General features: G+C 38.2%; 1 protein-coding gene across 5 annotated transcripts in view; it reads right to left on the minus strand.

Moving 5' to 3' along the window:
• Positions 1 to 17,758, minus strand: part of SON (SON DNA and RNA binding protein) — a 124,980-nt gene that overhangs the window by 10,486 nt on the left and 96,736 nt on the right. For all 5 annotated transcript variants that reach the window (XR_010090430.1, XM_063447608.1, XM_063447617.1 and 2 more), the window contains one exon: positions 3,095 to 3,205. Coding sequence is in view for 4 of the 5 variants with exons in the window: in XM_063447608.1 (XP_063303678.1) it covers positions 3,095 to 3,205 (111 nt within the window). In the remaining variant the exon portion in view is untranslated. The remainder of the gene's footprint in view (positions 1 to 3,094; positions 3,206 to 17,758) is intronic.

Below are 17,758 nucleotides of genomic sequence, written 5' to 3' on the forward strand. Positions count from 1 at the left end.
AAATCATGAGAGATGATTCTGAACTTTATGATGTGTGGAAGCGGTCTATAAAAGCTTATTCAAGATTTTAAACTTTATTTCTCCACATCGAGGCTCCACCCACCTTCCATAAGGGTAAGTTGGACTCTGCATTGAGCTTTGCAAATGCTTGTAAGGTATGAACCTGCACTGCCTGCTTACGGTGTTCAAATCAGTCTCCCCCACTTGCCGGAGCTGGACTGTGAACAGACACACAGCGTTTCACAGCCCAGCTTATGGAGCTGAACACTCAGCCAGTGTGCTATGAAATTAATCTTTACATTGCCAAGTTATTCCTATCTGTGTTTCACTACATTATGGACCCCACTTCTTCTGTATTATATCCATCCAATGGATTACACTCTGGGGTGGTTTTATCAGACACTACAATGGTCCCACAATCATGTGCTGGATATGACACCAAACACCTGGTCTTACTGAAACTTATCTCTGCTTCCCCAACCTTATATGCTCCTAGGCAAGCAAAAAAAAATAAAAGCAACACCTAGCCGGCAATCTCATCTAAACCTCTCACCTTGACCCCATGCAATCTGGTGCTTGTATTTATACCAAACCCGTAATGATCAAAACAATAAATAGCGTTGTTACAAATAGAACTACCTGTCACTTTTCACTAGATTCTCCTGTTAATCCGGATCTCAGAATACGAAATTCTGGCCTGCTGGTTAGCACATTTCTTGGATTGCTCTTTCAGTGTCGCCCTTTTGGCACCTACAAATCTCCGCCAACACGCTGTTAGGGCATCTCCAGGTTCTGTTTTCAGCTAACTTCTCTTCTCTACACATCCTCTACCAGCCAATAATTAGGTTCCTTTAGAAATGTGTTTGCATTCCCTTATTTGTGCACATGTATAATATAAATAAGAGCGGCGATAAAAAATTATATAAAAAAAAAACCTACTGTGAGAAAATGTAAAACAACGCTAGCATGCAAATGTGCAGATTGGTGGAGGAAATAAAATGTAGTGTAAACTTGCTTCTCCACCCCTACACATTTGACCCAAAGTTTTCTCAGGTGTTTAATATGCTTCCCTTTCCTTCTCACATCTTCATATGATGCTTTCAGTGCACAAAATCCAGTTTGTACACATAGATCGATGTCAACACCAAAGATGTAAAAATTTTGAATTTGCTTTTGAACAAAAGCAAGAAAGTCATCATGGCAAACTGTAGATTTTATATTCACTCTTCTTTCATCTTCTTTAGTTTGTTATTGGATTGCAGAGTATTGGGTTGCATGGAGACCATGGTGTTTTAGTATTTTAGTTAAATAAATGTACCGGTATGTATATAGGAATGTATAACACTACCTATAAAGTAGGGGGAGAGGGAAATGTATATTGAGTAAAACTAACACTGGATAGAGATTAAAAATAAATAAATATATATAGATATATAACTATGTACAAGATACAGAGTCCAAATAAATCAATATGTAAAGTTAGAACAATGAGTCAAATCAGTGTAATAAATTACATTAAAAATATGAATTAAAAGGTGAATAAAAGTTCTCAAGTTATAGCAAATTGATATAAATATTATCAAACCGGCAACAGTGGTATTTCCTAAGTAACCAATATGGAAAGGCTATCCAGAAAAGCATCCACCATCCAGACCACGGTGCTTTAGTATTCAGTAAAATAAGTTCAAAGATTGCTGGTACACATCGGTTACGATGCTCCCCTGGTGACACCCCGCCCATAGAACCACTTCTTCACAGCAAACCACAAGAGGGACACATTAAAAATAAGGGAACTAAAAACTATTTTTAATTCACAACATTTGCAACACTTTACGAGAGCCAAAGCAAGATGTTGACACTTGTGAGTGTGGATTAAAAAATAGACCAGATTATTTATTAAAATAAGAATAACTGGGAATTCAATGTGAATTTCAAATTTAAGGCCAACATAGTCAAATTGAAAACACAATTGTCTTGGGAGAATTTTTCAAATTCAGCTCTTTTGGCTAAAATTGTATTCACTTTGAATTCCCAACAATTCTCATGTTAGTAAATAACCCTGTTAGTTTATCCACATATTTTGTGTGTGCCATTTACAACATCCTCTAGACCAGCCTGATGGAGAGGAACTACATGTGCAAATAATTGTTGGGTTGGTTTTTGGGGGGACGGGGATAGTATGGCATTAGATTCTATTTTTACTTGTTTAATAATAATATAGGGATCCTGTGCTTTTAGGAGCCTTTGGTATTATTTGTGAAGCACCCCTTATTGTTTTGCAGTAGGTGGGTGCATTTAACAGAAGCACACACCTGTCTTGCTGATGCGAGAACAGACGTCCATATGAATGACACAACATGCAAAGATAAGTGAGAATCTCAAAGCAGTTTGGCCAGCAGGATTAGAGAAACAGAGAAATCAGGATCAAACAACAAGCCAGATTAACCATAAGGGAAACTAACTATGTAAGAGCGGTGAATATACTTTGTATCTACAGTGGTTACATAGAAAGGTTTAGGGGGAGAGGGGAGATGAGATGCAAGCATGTGATTTGTGCATCTACAGGGGGGGAAAAAATGATAAAACAAAAAACACACACACAAAAAAAAAAAAAAACAGCTGTAAATACAGCTACGAAAATTAAAGGAAAGTTAAGAGATTCTATCTAGTGGAAATAGGGAAGGCCGCACAAGACTGCAGTGAAGGGTAAATGCAGAGGGAAGGTGTTTTCTGATCCCTAACATGCACTGACTATTCTGCTTATTGATGAGCAGCTCCTAGTAGCTTCTGTTACCTTAATCCAAATCCTTATCTCTATGATGAAATATGAACTCAACAGAGTAATGATCAAAGCCATTCCCTGACATGTCAAGCTACCGTACATCGTCAGCAAGGTGTCAGTTTCCAGGCATAGAACTGAAAGTATCTCAGGAGGTCGAAGTGTTCGCTGCTCTGGTCTCCAGAGAAATGACTTGTCCCTAGGCAGCTGCCCTTTTTACCCCACATTAAAGTTTTGTATGCCTAATTATGAAAGACTTCAACTTGCAGGTCACCCAAAGCAGAGCCCTCTTTCCTGGCCAGCAATATCACCCACCTGTTCCTGGGCACGGTTTAACATGAACAAGGCTTCAAGATCAAAAGGGTTTCCTGTAAGTCTGGTCTGCGCGATTGCTCGTTCGTTCATGGCAGAAGTGATGTCCACCTGCTAAAAATAAAAGAGGATAACATTTATTATTTTGAAACTTCTAGAAACTGAAAATGACTGTCACAACTTACAATAGATTATTCAATAAACAGTAAACGGCAAGATTGGTAAAATAGCAGCATTAGAAAATTCTTACAGCTCAGCTATTTTGGCTTTAAAGTTTCAGACTGATTTCACGGTTTGGTGAATAAAGACCCTCAGTTGACATAAAATAGTAATATGTTCCAACTGACACCATAGTTCTATGACATTTATTTTAAATTACCATAAATTTAGTAACATATTCTACAGTAATTTTAACAGAACAAACCTGAATAACTCGGTTAAATCAAGTATTAGCAGGATGCGTCTTACACCCAGGAATACGATGAATGAGAAAAACATAAAAAAAACACAATGAGAAAGTCTGCAACAGGTAACCTAATTCTGCAACTGTGCTAATAAACTAAACTGCTAAAATGCTTAGCCCAAAAGCTCAAAGGATTAAGGGAGTTTTAGTTTTAATGTAGATGCACTAACCCCAATCTAAAAAGCACACACATTTCTCTTTAGTGACGGGAGACACAAATAACAAAATTGAGGACAATAACTGAACAAATAACTAAAATGAGAACAATTAACTGATTTGTCCCAAAGCACTGCTCACGAATTCTGTATAAAACTCTTCACCAACCCTTTAAAAAAAAAGATTCAAAAATACTGCATGCCTCCTAAAAATATTTATAAAAAAAATAAAAATAAAAGTCAGGGAGCCACGGCTCCTAAAATTGGACAACTTGTCCTTAATTCCTATGTATCATTTACATAGGACTGAAAGGGCATACATCTCGCCTGGCCACTAAAATACTGATCCAACACAGAAATGTCTGTCAGGCTCATACTATAAGTGGACAAACCCCTAGCATTAAGGGAATTTTGGACAACATGTAATGTAAGCATTTATCAGCTACCATATATAACTCTGCTCATCCTACACCTGTGATAGCGGAGAATGCTGAGAGATATATTCAAATTAAGGTATTAAGCATCATATTACTCAAAAATAGGTTAGGCTAGCATTCTTGCCATCAGACCTCATTTGCCATTGGCAAATTAAAATTCACTCCTGACGAGCATGCTTGCTGTGGCCAAGTTCGCTCTGCTGATGTCATGCCCCCTGGCTGGAATTGGAGGACAAGGGTGCCACAAGTGTGGGATGTACTGCCATTGGAGGCCTGTCACCAAAATGTTTTACACACTGACATCACACATCCAATATGCACAGAATAAACATTGGCCACACGCCGCTTTTGTTCCAGGCTTGCTAATGACACCACAATGACTGGAGGAGTTAAACTCTGTAGTGGTCAAGCAACACAACCAATTAGAATCACTAAAATTGTCATGGTGTTTGGAGTAAGCGTTTAAGCCCTGCTGCTAGTATAGAATCACACCGGTCCTATAGTTTGGAAAAGCAATATGGGAATCCTGGACTGGCTAACTTGCATGTGACATGTGAAACACATTAGCTTTCCGAATCTGGTATTGCACAAGCTCACAAGAAATGGAAAAAGCACTACTGGAAATAAACGGACCAAATTACCATTTTTTTCTAGTAACTATTTAACTCACACAGAGTGTTATATCCAATAATTTTATGAGAAAGTAGATTTACAGATATACAGCACTGATTGAGTTATTTGTTTAAAAAAAAAAAAAAAACTATTGCAACCCAACAACCAAAAAAAATAAATATAAAAAAAAATAACATTTATTTTAGCGCTTTTCACAGAAGATTGATAAAACTGTTGAATTAATTGAAAGTGAAGTCATTTTGTTATTGTATAACTCTGTCCCAGGCTAGTCAGAGGACATATGTCCACTGTCTGCAAATTCACAAATCAGACACAGATTTGTGAATTATCGGTTTGAAAATGTACGAATTAAAATTTTAATATAGAAATATAGAAAGCAACAACATTACAGGGACACCAAAAGCCCACAGTGTATTGAAGTGGTTATAGTACTAAAAAGTAAAAAAAAAGTTTTGATTATTAAAAAACCAAAAACAAAACCAAAACATGGGAGTTCGCAAAGAAATCCCAATGTGACATATGTTGTGGATCTGGTGGCTGTGAGGTGAAAGGTAAGTTTTACTTACTTCAAGCTATCCCTCATGGTCATGGCCATCATCCTGCTCGTCCTGTTAAGCTCCTGGGGCAGAGTACAACACTGAGGTCTATGGAGGATGTGGTGAGACTACCGGACCCTCCGCATACTATGACTGAACACCACAGCTGTCACTTGTGACAGGCTCTGGAATCAAGCACAAGTTAACAGCAGAGCTCCACCTTTGTCAACCTCAGACATGTCCATAAGACAAAGTCGTCTCTACTTCATCCTAGGCTATCTCTGGATAGTTGGGTCAATATTTAATATAGAGTATACAGGTTTGTTTTCACAGCAATACAGAATAGAGGGACTTCACTACGCTGTTGCAGATATGGTGCTTGGATTTAATAGCATTTTAAATTTAGAAAACATTTGTATCTGTTTCTGTGCGTCAAACTTGCCTGGTTCCAATTACATGTTTGTTAGTCTACCCATTGTAAAGCGCTACGGAATTTGTTGGCGCTATATCAATATAATAATACTAACAACATCAAAGTAACCGTTTTTAAAACACAATTCACACCCAACAAGGGATAGAAGCTTTTTACTGTCTGGTGTAAAAAAAAAGAAATTAAAACAATTAAGACACTGACATGCAAATATAAGATCTAATAAAAAGAAAATTTTGACCAGAAAAAGTATTTTGAGTTTAGTATACGGCCAATCGGTTACAGGGGACTAATTCAGTGATTCTGAGCAGTCTTATTTTTTGAGTGACTGTGATTGGATTAGTAGTTGCCTTCACAACTTAAACCAATAAAAACACAGCATTGATATTAATTGTAGAAATTAAATTTAGTTTTCTCAACCACTCATTGCCCGTGGCTTCTTGTAGCAATAAAAATGCAAACATTCAAGTTATATAACCTTTACATACACATTTGAACGTCTTGCATCAGCGTCTATATACAGTGCCTAGCAAGTATTGACTTTTTTCCACACTGTGTTAAAACCGGAATTCAAAATTCACTGTTTATTCTATTTCCCCCTACTGCCACAATTTACGAAGACACAGAAACATAAAAATAAACACAACAGAGGGGGCTCCAGGGACACAGCTTGAGACCTTGCCAAGTCGGCTACTCACTGGGGGCCGGAGAACCAATGCCGCGGCCTGCTTTGCCAGAGCTGGGGAGAGGCGGCCTATCTCCCCACTCACCGGTAACTCACCAGTCCTAACACTCTCCTTCTGGACTGGCAGGGCTCATCCCGGTCCGCACTCGACTACCTAAACCAACTGACACGGCACCCATCTCCAAATCTGAACCAGGGCCTAGACACACTTGGAAAGGCGACTTAAGATGGCATAGAGAGGAAGCACATGTGCAGCATGCACCAACCCCTATCTCCGTGGAGCTTATTCTGCAGTGGCTAGACAAGCACTTCCAAGGCTCTGGAGAACCACCAATCATTGTTGCTGCCCCAACCTCGGGTGCAAGAGCGGAGTGGTGAGAGCCGGAGGACTCCCTCGGGCCTAGTTATACTACGCAAGCCTATACCTACTACTACTGGCCTACCCGGGTCAAGAAGGGTTTGACCCAGATACATTTTCCACAGACGGAGGGACTATTGCCACAGACGGTGGCAGAACATCGGGTCCCCCCGCCACTCCCGTCCTGGGAGGGACTTGGACCATCGAGGATAACTGGTATGTGGGCCAAAGATGTCAGCCTTCCTACCGGCCTGGGGCTGGAGTTTCCTCGCTCCAAACGTGCCACCACCTCTGTACTCTGCCCTGCTTTAAGTGCATCTGGCTCCATACAGGGCCAAGAGCGGAGACGCACCTCACACATGAGCCGCAACTGGGCTTTGTTTTACTTAACAGCACCCTACAAGCAGTGCCCAGCCAGGGAATCGGGTGAAAACCTTGCAGGGGGTGACATACTGACCACCAGATGCCGAGCACACAATCCACCAGCCGCTGACCTGAATGTCAATAATATCTAATGTGCATATAAAACATACCATACCCATATATTCCCTCTCTCTTTAACATTAAGGCCATGACTTACTACCCTACCCACATGCCTCCTCATGACTAGCATCTGACAAAGCAGGGTGCTAGTGTTAGCATAGTCCCAGTGGATATCCCTTAAGTCAGACTGTCTTGTCAACATACTAAATATCCGGTAACAAATGTTGCGTCTCCATAGATAGCAGTGTTCTGCATGTTTGTAGCTCAGCATGTTAACTCTAGATTACCAACACTAGCTTGTCTCCTGGCCATACAACCCACCACTATCTGTTTGCATCCATCTTGAGTCCGAATTGTAGGCCAGACAGACCTGACTAGAACCTTTCTATCCGGTTACCATCAGTTTATGTTATATAGTATGTCTAAACCTTAAAAAATGTTCCACTATCTCAACGCCACATATGTGAAAGCCTGTGATAATATTGTGACTATGTATGCTGTTGTGGCATCGTATGCGGTCTTGTAAATCTGTGCACAAAAAAAAAATAAAAATAAAAAAAAAATAAACACAATAACATTGTGTTGGTTGCATAAGTATTGACCTGTTCTCAATACTATGTTTGCAATTCTTTACACACAGCTTTGAACTTCTGAATCTTGCATTTTGCCTATTCTTGAAAAAAATGCTTTCTCCATTGTTTTCGAAAACAGGTGCCATCTTTTTACACGTTTGTGGCCTCTTGCATTCATCACATGCAAAAATGATTACAGGAACTATATATTGTTTTCCACACCAACAGGCTTCTCCTCAATTATATGGCAAAGCCTAGCTTTGAGGAGTACCTTCTTACAGTTGTTGCATCAATAACGTCTCCCAACTCTTCTGCGGATTTCTAAAGACCTTCTGGAATTAACAGTAATTTCTTGTTTTCTTCAACAGTAACCCAACACTATGCAGTTAGTCATATTCTTTGCATTTTAAATAATGGTTTTAAGGATTTAACAGCACTTCCTCCAAAAGTTGTTTTAAAGTTTATATTTTTCTCTTCTCCAAGAATCTAGTTGGTATTTTGTATATTTTTCTTTTCCAAGAATCTAGTTGGTATTTTGTATTTGTATTTTTTTTCTCTCCAAGAATCTAGTTGGTATTTTGTTTTGTATTTTTCTCTTCTCCAAGAATCTAGTTGGTATTTTGTATTTTTTTCTTCTCCAAAAATCTAGTTGGTATTTTGTATTTGTATTTTTTTTTTTCTCCAAGAATCTAGTTAGTATTTTGGATTTGTATTTTCTCCAAGAATCTAGTTGGTATTTTGTATTTGTATTTTCTCCAAGAATCTAGTTGGTATTTTGTATTTTCTCCAAGAATCTAGTTGGTATTTTGTATTTGTATTTTCTCCAAGAATCTAGTTGGTATTTTGATTTGTATTTTTTATTCCTCCAAGAATCTAGTTGGTATTTTGTATTTTCTCCAAGAATCTAGTTGGTATTTTGTATTTTCTCCAAGAATCTAGTTGGTATTTTGTATTTGTATTTTCTCCAAGAATCTAGTTGGTATTTTGTATTTGTATTTTCTCCAAGAATCTAGTTGGTATTTTGTATTTTCTCCAAGAATCTAGGTGGTATTTTGTATTTTCTCCAAGAATCTAGGTGGTATTTTGTATTTTCTCCAAGAATCTAGTTGGTATTTTGTATTTGTATTTGTGATTTTCACAGTGAGAAGCACGCAAGCGCCTCTAGCGGCTGTCAATGAGACAGCCACAAGAGGCTGGATTAACCCTCAGTATAAACATAAAAGTTTATCTGAAACTGCTATGTTTATAAAAACAAAAAAGGGTTTAATCCTAGAGGGACCTGGCACCCAGACCACTTCATTAAGCTGAAGTGGTCTGGGTGCCTAGAGTGGTCCTTTAACTCCACATCATGTGCTGCTATGCAATTAGTTATAAGAGTCACCAAAATCGGGTGAATACTTATGCAAGAGTTTGCAATTTGTTAACAATTTAGCAAAACATGAAATTTAGTTTCCCCAGTCCAAGATTTACAATTGTGTATTATTATTATTATTGCCATTTACATAGCGCTAACAGATTCCGTAGCACTTTAAAGTATTATGAGAGGGGGGATTTATCTATAAAAAGGACAATTACAAGAAAACTTACAGAAACAATAGGTTGAAGAGGACCCTGCTCCAACGAGCTTGTAGATTAGTTATAAAAAAGTATTATTCATTTAAATAGCAGGTTTCTCCACATTATAATGCACAAACATCTAACAGTTGTACTTTAAAAATGTACTTTAACAGCTTTTGTATTCTCGCATTCCTGGCCCATTCTCTGAACTACAATTTTTGTGAACTGCACGTTTTAAATAAATATTTTTTTATTTTTTTCATGGTGACCTTTAAAAGCAAATAACTGATAATATTAATAACTGGCATAAAAGCTATTAGATTAGGGTGGAATAAATCCTTCTGGATTTGGACTACTCAAGAAAAGTGCAACTTCTTTCAAAGTGCAACTTCTTTCATTCAAGCAACAATTTAAACCATACAGCCAAGTTAAACGAAGCAAGATCTCTTATATTAATGAGTGAGATCAGAATCAAAGCATATTGTATACACAAGTATACTGCGGTGGGATGTATGGCAAGTCGATGTGACTGTCAGTTGGATGTTTCAGTGTGAAACAAGCTATTCTCAAGACTTGAGTACCCACACTACTTTTATTTATTGAAAAAGTGGCTAGGAGTTTAGATACACCCAGGCATTAATATAGGAGTATGCAGAGTTAGTGCGTGCATCTCGGGTATATAGTATATGCCCACACATACATAAAAGCTCTATCAGCAGGAATGGGAGCAAAACACTTTTTTCACATAAGGGACCGATATGTGGTGGTGCACAAAATGACAAGATGCCATGACAACCAGTGTGTGCTACACATAGGGCAAGAACAACAAAATAAAACATTATTTATTTATAAAATATTTTACTAGGGGAAGACATCATAAATGTGACAGGGGGTTATAAGCCAGTCAAGGGTGGGAAACAAATTACAAATTGTACAGGGCAACAAGATCGCTGGGGGGTGTCGGGAATGGGTACGGAAACTCCAAAGGGACTTAAAGGCCACAAGAGAGATTCAACAGAAGCACAAGACAGATGTAGAGAAGAACAATCAGAGGGGCAAAGATTCAAGAATGTAAAATAAATAATAGATGGAAACGTCATAAGGGAACCAAGCACGGAAACGTGTGTGCAAGAGCGTAATGGAGAAGAAAAATGAAAACCAAGATGCTTATGTAAATTGAAGGGGACACCCGCAGAAATCATGTTAAACATTGGTATGAAACAAGGTTTTATGTTTTTGTAACACTAAGGAAATTAATTAGGTTTTGAATAGAGAATGCAACAAACTTTTGATTTGGCCACTAAAAAAAGTTCCTTGTTTTGATTGATTTTTTTTTTTTAACTTACTCTGCCTTAAAATGTTAAATGTGTGTACATTAGCTTAACAAAATGAATGGAATCTAACCAGAATATTCTCGAATATGCTGCCAGTCATGAAAACTTATTTATTTATTTTTTTTACAAAATCTAATCAAACTAATTTTTCTAAAAATACAGGTGAGAAATAAAAAAGGTGTTTAGGTGTTCAAGAACCCTAGCCCTCTCTTCCCTCTTTACATTCCTTTTATTGGTCCTTGAAGACAGGATTTATGAACTTATCAGAGATCATCGTTCAAGGTACTATCATGCCCAAGCAATGGAGTTACGCATAAAAGCTGCAGAAAGAAAAACAGAAAAAAAATAGCTCATTTAGAAAAGGAGAAAGGTCTGGTTTTTAACAAATTTCAGTAATTTTTCTTTTTTTAGAGAACAAAATGTTAGTTCTGACAATTCTGAAGTTATACTGAGGATACTGTTACAATTCTAAACAGATGTAAGGGGAGAAATAAGTTTAAATTTAAAAGGAGATACATACAAATATCAGTTTTCCTGCTCTAGAGAAATGAAAGTAACCATCATGGGCCCTCAGCACATGTGCCTCGTCTGCCATTCTTTCAGATCTATCCAGAAAGTAAAGCACTTTGTGACAGATCAGAGAGGATGCTAGGTGACAAACTTTGCAGCCCGGCTAGAAATACATGTGGGATATTTTACTTTAATATTCAAATATGTAGAAACCCTAGGAAATTCGGGATCACCACGTATATATTAAATGGTATGGAAATTTTAACAGGACTCTGCTATTTTATAACATAACAAGGCCCCTCTAAAATAAACACTGACAATTGTGAATAGGGCTTTATTGCAGAACGTAATGTGGAATTAAAAATCTCTTCTATTCTAAATACTGGCTAAAAGCGCAACTAATTTATTAAAAAAAAAAAAAATTCAACTTAGCCCAGTGATGGCTAAGCTTGACACCATAAATAGTTTCTGGACTACATTTCCCATGATGTTCAGCTAGCTTTTAGACTCTAAAAGCTAGCTGAGCATCATGGGAAATGTAGTCCAGCAACAATTTATGGTGTCAAGCTTAGCCATCACTTGGCTAGGTTGATATTTTTATTTTTTTTAGACTCTAAAAGCTAGCTGAGCATCATGGGAAATGTAGTCCAGAAACAATTTATGGTGTCAAGCTTAGCCATCACTGACCTAGCCCTTATATGATCGTTTAAACCCTACAATGTAAAACAGGGCACTTTATAATGGATTGGAGGAGATTGTAATGCCAGCTTGGATGCAGACATCACAGCTGGAAACGACACCGGAGATGTACTGGCACTGCAAACGAGGAGAGTAAACTTTATTTTACACAGCAAATGCCGGGTGGACAGAAGAGAACACATAGTTCTGAAATTCGATTGTTTCTGGACTACATTTCCCATGATGCTCAGCTAGCTTTTAGACTCTAAAAGCCAGCTGAGCATCATGGGAAATGTAGTCCAGAAACTATTCATGGTGCCAAGCATAGCCATCACTGACCTAGCCCTTATATGATCAGGATTGAATAAATGCTTTGGACTTTTTCAGATACATTGTATTTAATATCCTCCCAGCCAAGATCAAAACTGATCCGCTGGAGATGTATACTGTCACAATGTGTTTGCTATACTTCATTACATGAAGGATAGCAAAGGACATGGTTAAATAATCATATTATCGATTCAAAGGGTCTCAGAGACACCACTGACAACTAGCTGCACCAGGTCAATTCGGTGTTAAAAGTACACTTGGTGGAAAAAGCAGCTAGAAACTTATAAGAAGCATTGTAAAAACAATAACATTCCCTACACAAACTTCACTCCCAGAGGACGGAACAGAAAAAAAAAAAAAAGTTTAAAAATGGTAGTGATTAAAAGTAGGAGTTTCACAATACCCCTTAAACTTCCTCATAGTCTAAATGAAAGTTGGCACTCCACTACCCCTTTCTCTGTCCTTTTTTGTGTCAACAGTGACAAGCCGCAGAGGGGAAGCGCTGAATCATGTATTTAGTTCTGTGTCCATGGTGCTTTCTGATCAGTACTGTAACAGGCCACGCTATGGAATCATTACTTACACCCACAACTACGTAGTTATGCTACATTTTAACAATTCCATTTGATTTGTAATAACTAATATTTGCCTCATATTGTGGTAAAATGCTTTAAATTCATAATTAAAGTATGTACATTACTTTTAACAGCACTATTTTCCCCCTAAAAATATTTCTTTGACACCGTTCTTGCAAATAAAAGTGACATCTTCAAAATTCTACCAATGTCCAAAATGCTGTGCTTCTATTAAATCAAAATTGTTATTTAAAACTGTGATCCCTTTTATCTGGATAAATAAATGAATGTAAGACAAAACAGCAACAGTAATCAGAAAGGCTTTCAGCTTTAAAACTAACCCTGTGGGTGCAGTGGTCCTGTCATTTAAACCCTACAATGTAAAACAGGGCACTTTATAATGGATTGGAGGAGATTGTAATGCCAGCTTGGATGCAGACATCACAGCTGGAAACGACACCGGAGATGTACTGGCACTGCAAACGAGGAGAGTAAACTTTATTTTACACAGCAAATGCAGGGTGGACAGAAGGGAACACATAGTTCTGAAATTCGATTGCTTCTGGACTGTAGGTTCCCTTTAAGGCTTCATTAGGTAATTGAAGAGCTGTAGGTTCCACACCCAGCAATTCTAGTTATTAGCTGTCTCTTTTTGAGTAGAGTATTAATTTCTAACAATCACTAAACTGGGTGCTTTTCATGATTGGTGGAGCCAACACCAGCCAATTACAGCTCTGTATGAGCAGCCAATAAACATGCCCAGTTAAATGGCCAACATATACCCTCAACAATAACCAATCAGTAAACAGCAGCCAATAACGTTTCATCGAGAATGAATCATGAGAACAGGAAGTGAGGAGCGAGATAATCTATTTTAGTCCCCTAATTTTTTTCCTTAAATGGCCCTGAGTCTTGTTAAATGAAAGCAATAATAAAACAGTTAAAAGAAAAGTGGAGTTGAAATCAGACTACTTAATAAAACATTAATATTGTGGTTGAAATCATTTAAAGTGCCAGCGCTTACCAGAGGTCGCTTACCAGAGGTCACTCACCTTACCATAATATGCTATCAGTATTGTATTGGAACGATTCCCAGGGCGTGCTCCTATTGCCTTTAAGGGGGAAATCCACTGTCAAAACGAAGCCTCAAGGTTTCCAGATCTTCTCCCTGGTGCCTCACCGGGAGTAGTGCAGAAGTGCTTAATTTAAGTGGTAGATCCACCTGAAAGGCAATAACACCCCCTCCAGTGCCACACACGGCGTATAAGAAGGAAATCGGATACCTAAGCAGTCCTTATCTGTGTGTATGGCAAATTCCACCCACACCCCCTTAATTTGCTGACAGAAGAATTCTAAACAACTGTATTAGTCAATACAGAATTGTAAATGTGTTTCCATTGACTATAGCATGCAACTTTATATGCAACAGAACAGTAGACTGCATGCATGTTGGGCTGTATTATACCATATATTTACTATTGATATAAGGGACTGGAGTAGCACTTTAAAACAACCCCATCAATTGGCATTGACTATTACAAAACCTGAATGGTTACCATCAAATTGAAATGTATTAGGAAATCAACTACCATCCCATACCATCTTTTAATGGACATCTTACAAGTTCATATATTATTTCTGGTTATTAGATCACATTGTTAGATGTGGTATTATCTAAATACAGTGTTTCTGGTTAAACTTTGAAACATACTTCAATAATCTATTGCAGAAGTGTAGGTAGGAACCGCACTCAATCTCTAAGCAGCCACCCGGTGCTCCTGAGCAGGACCAGCAACCCCACAAAAGCAAAGCAAATAGAATAAATCTCCAGGCACTCAGGTTTCATGAAACAGAAAGGACAGCAACGTTTCGACGTAACAGGAGGTCTTTGTCAAGCTAACACCATAAAACAACATAAGTGTATTTATAGCAAACAGTGTGAACAAGTTCAGCAAATAATTCAATTTTAAAAAAATCAATTAAAAGATATTAACATAATTAGTTTAACCCCTTAAGGACCAAACTTCTGGAATAAAAGGGAATCATGACATGTCACGTGTCCTTAAGGGGTTAAACAAACCGTGTAAAGTTCAACAGAACCTATACATGTAATAAATATAATAATCTGTGACTTTCCCTGTGTATCAGAAGAGGGAGAAGCAAAAAATAATGAAAATAAAACAACAACAAAAAGAACGTTAAAATGCAAAAAATAAGCAGAGGGCGCCTACCCTAAGCGCCAATGGCTAGGTGGGAGGCAAGGAAGAATTTCCTGGTCTTGGAACGCATAGTGGCAGCGCATGCGCAATAGAGAGAAAGGGATAAACAAAAGCCGTTGGTACAGTGATAAACAGACGGCAATAAACATTTGTGCGTGCATACGCACGATCTCGCAAGAAATAGCACAAAACTGTAATAATCCAGCACCTATGTCTCCAGGCAATCTGTTAAATGGAGACCAATATGTGCACACATATCGTCAAAGCTAATGAAAAGACCTAATGGATATAAATCCCATTTGCTCTCGCGCGTGCGAAGCTGGGTTAATGCACCAAACAGGTTTTATATACGTGGGCCAATCTAGCCAAAAGTTTAAGATGAGGTTCTCTAAACATAAGTAGACAATCCACACTGGATTGACTGACTTAGCACTTCCTGCTCATTTTTTGGAAGAGAGACAATATCTCTCAACTAAGGTTCTAGATTTTAAAACAAATTGTGGAACTGCCTAAGAGAGGTGATAGAAATAGGAGATTACTGGATTCGGAACCTTGACACGTTACATCCTAAAGGTTTAAATTATGAATATGATTTATCTATGTTGATTTGCGCTATGGTTGCTGTTTCTGATTTTATTGCTGCATGGCTACATGTAGCTAATTTTTAATGTTTATGAATTTTTTACTTTTTCAGGTCTCCTGATAGAAATTTGGTGTTGGTTCTTATCAACTACACCCCAATTCCTTTTTAATTTGGCATGAATTCTGTATTATCTTTTCGGGACCACTTTGACACTAGTGATGTACCGAACTGTTAGCCGGCGAATAGTTCCCGGCGAACATAGCGTGTTCGCGTTCGCCACGGCGGGCGAACACATGCGCGGTTCGATCCGCCCCCTATTCGTCATCATTGCGTAAATTTTGACCCTGTGCCTCACGGTCAGCAGACACATTGCAGCAAATTAGCAGCAGACCCTCCCATCTCCTGTACAGCATCCATTTTAGATTCATTCTGAAGCTGCATTCCTAGATAGAGGAGGGAAAGTGTAGCTGCTGCTAATTTGATAGGGAAATTGATAGCTAGGCTAGGGTATTCAGTGTCCACTACAGTCCTGAAGGACTCATCTGATCTCTGCTGTAAAGACAGCACCCCAAAAAGCCCTTTTTAGGGCTAGAACATCAGTCTGCTTTTTTCTTCTTCTGCGTAATGTAATTGCAGTTGCCTGCCTGCCAGCTTATGTGTCAGGCTCACAGTGGATACTGTACCCACTTGCCCAGTGCCACCACTCATATCTGGTGTCACAATAGCTTAAGCTTGCATTTAAAAACCCAAAAAATTTTTTCACTGTATTAGATTGAATAGCAGTTAGTTGTCTGCAAGTGTCTGGGTGTCAGGCCTTCAGCATGTACTCTGCCAACCTCTGCAAGTGCACTTTGCCACTCATATCTGGTGTCACAATAGCGTGCCTTTAAAACGCAAAAAAGTTTTTCACTGTAAGCTAATAGCAGTCAGTGTCCTTCCAGTGGGTGTCAGGCCTTCAGCGTGTACTCTGCCAACCTCTGCAAGTGCACTTTGCCACTCATATTTGGTGTCACAATAGCGTGCCTTTAAAAAGCAAAAAAGTTTTTCACTGTAAGCTAATAGCAGTCAGTGTACTTCAAGTGGGTGTCAGGCCTTCAGCGTGTACTCTGCCAACCTCTGCAAGTGCACTTTGCCACTCATATCTGGTGTCACTATAGCGTGCCTTTAAAAAGAAAAAAAGTTTTTCACTGTAAGCTAATAGCAGTTAGTTGAAAGATAAAAATGTGGTGAGAGCACTCAGAACATGCAAAGATAAAAAATATATTACCAGACTTGATTAAAAATGGGAATATCTAGAACAATAAAGCACAAATACATAGAGTAATATTGTCATAAAAGAGATAAAATTAAAAAATGAGACTGGTTACACTCACATATTACTGAGTCACTTTAAAAGCTGACTCAGACTTAGGGCTTTAGTGGAGATGAGACTTCTTCAGCTTTAGACGTCCTGTACCGGTTATGTTTGGTCTGCACTGGGAAATGATTCTTCAAATTACTCCAGGAAGCAAGATCCAATATAAAATTTCTTTATTGTAAAATAACTAGATATTAAAAAAATAGTAACATCTATCTTTGTCCAATACAGGTAAAAAACGTCCTTGAAAGCACAATACCACGACGCGTTTCGGCACTCTCAGCCTTTCTCAAGTGGTCCGGTCTTCTCATCTCCTGAGTCTTCTTAAATATTCTCAAATTTGGCGCCCTTTCGTCGGTGTCCTATGTCTCTTCCGCTTTCGTCATTTCCAAGCGTCCTTCGGTTACGTTGCGTCACGACGTCCGGCGTCTGCGTCATCAGTCCTCGTCCCGGCGTCGGTTTGCGTCATGACGTCTTTTGGTCGCCGGACCCGGAAGTGATACCGGCGCCATATTTCAAAGTCCACAACTATACAAATTTGCCAGTCCTTTAAACTACACGTTACAAGACAGTGATGAATGATATTTCGAGGGGAAAAAAGGAACGAATATATACTTATTTTCTACATATAGTAATACATAAATATAGGGATATTATATTCCTATTAGGAAGGAAGCAAAACACGATTATTAATATTTTTAAAAAAATAAATTTTTTAAAAACATACATAATAAAAAGCCACATCTAAAAAACTTATAAAATTACATATAAA

The sequence above is a fragment of the Pelobates fuscus genome, chromosome 1, assembly GCF_036172605.1.
Source record: "Pelobates fuscus isolate aPelFus1 chromosome 1, aPelFus1.pri, whole genome shotgun sequence".
NCBI classification, from domain to species: Eukaryota; Metazoa; Chordata; class Amphibia; order Anura; family Pelobatidae; genus Pelobates; species Pelobates fuscus.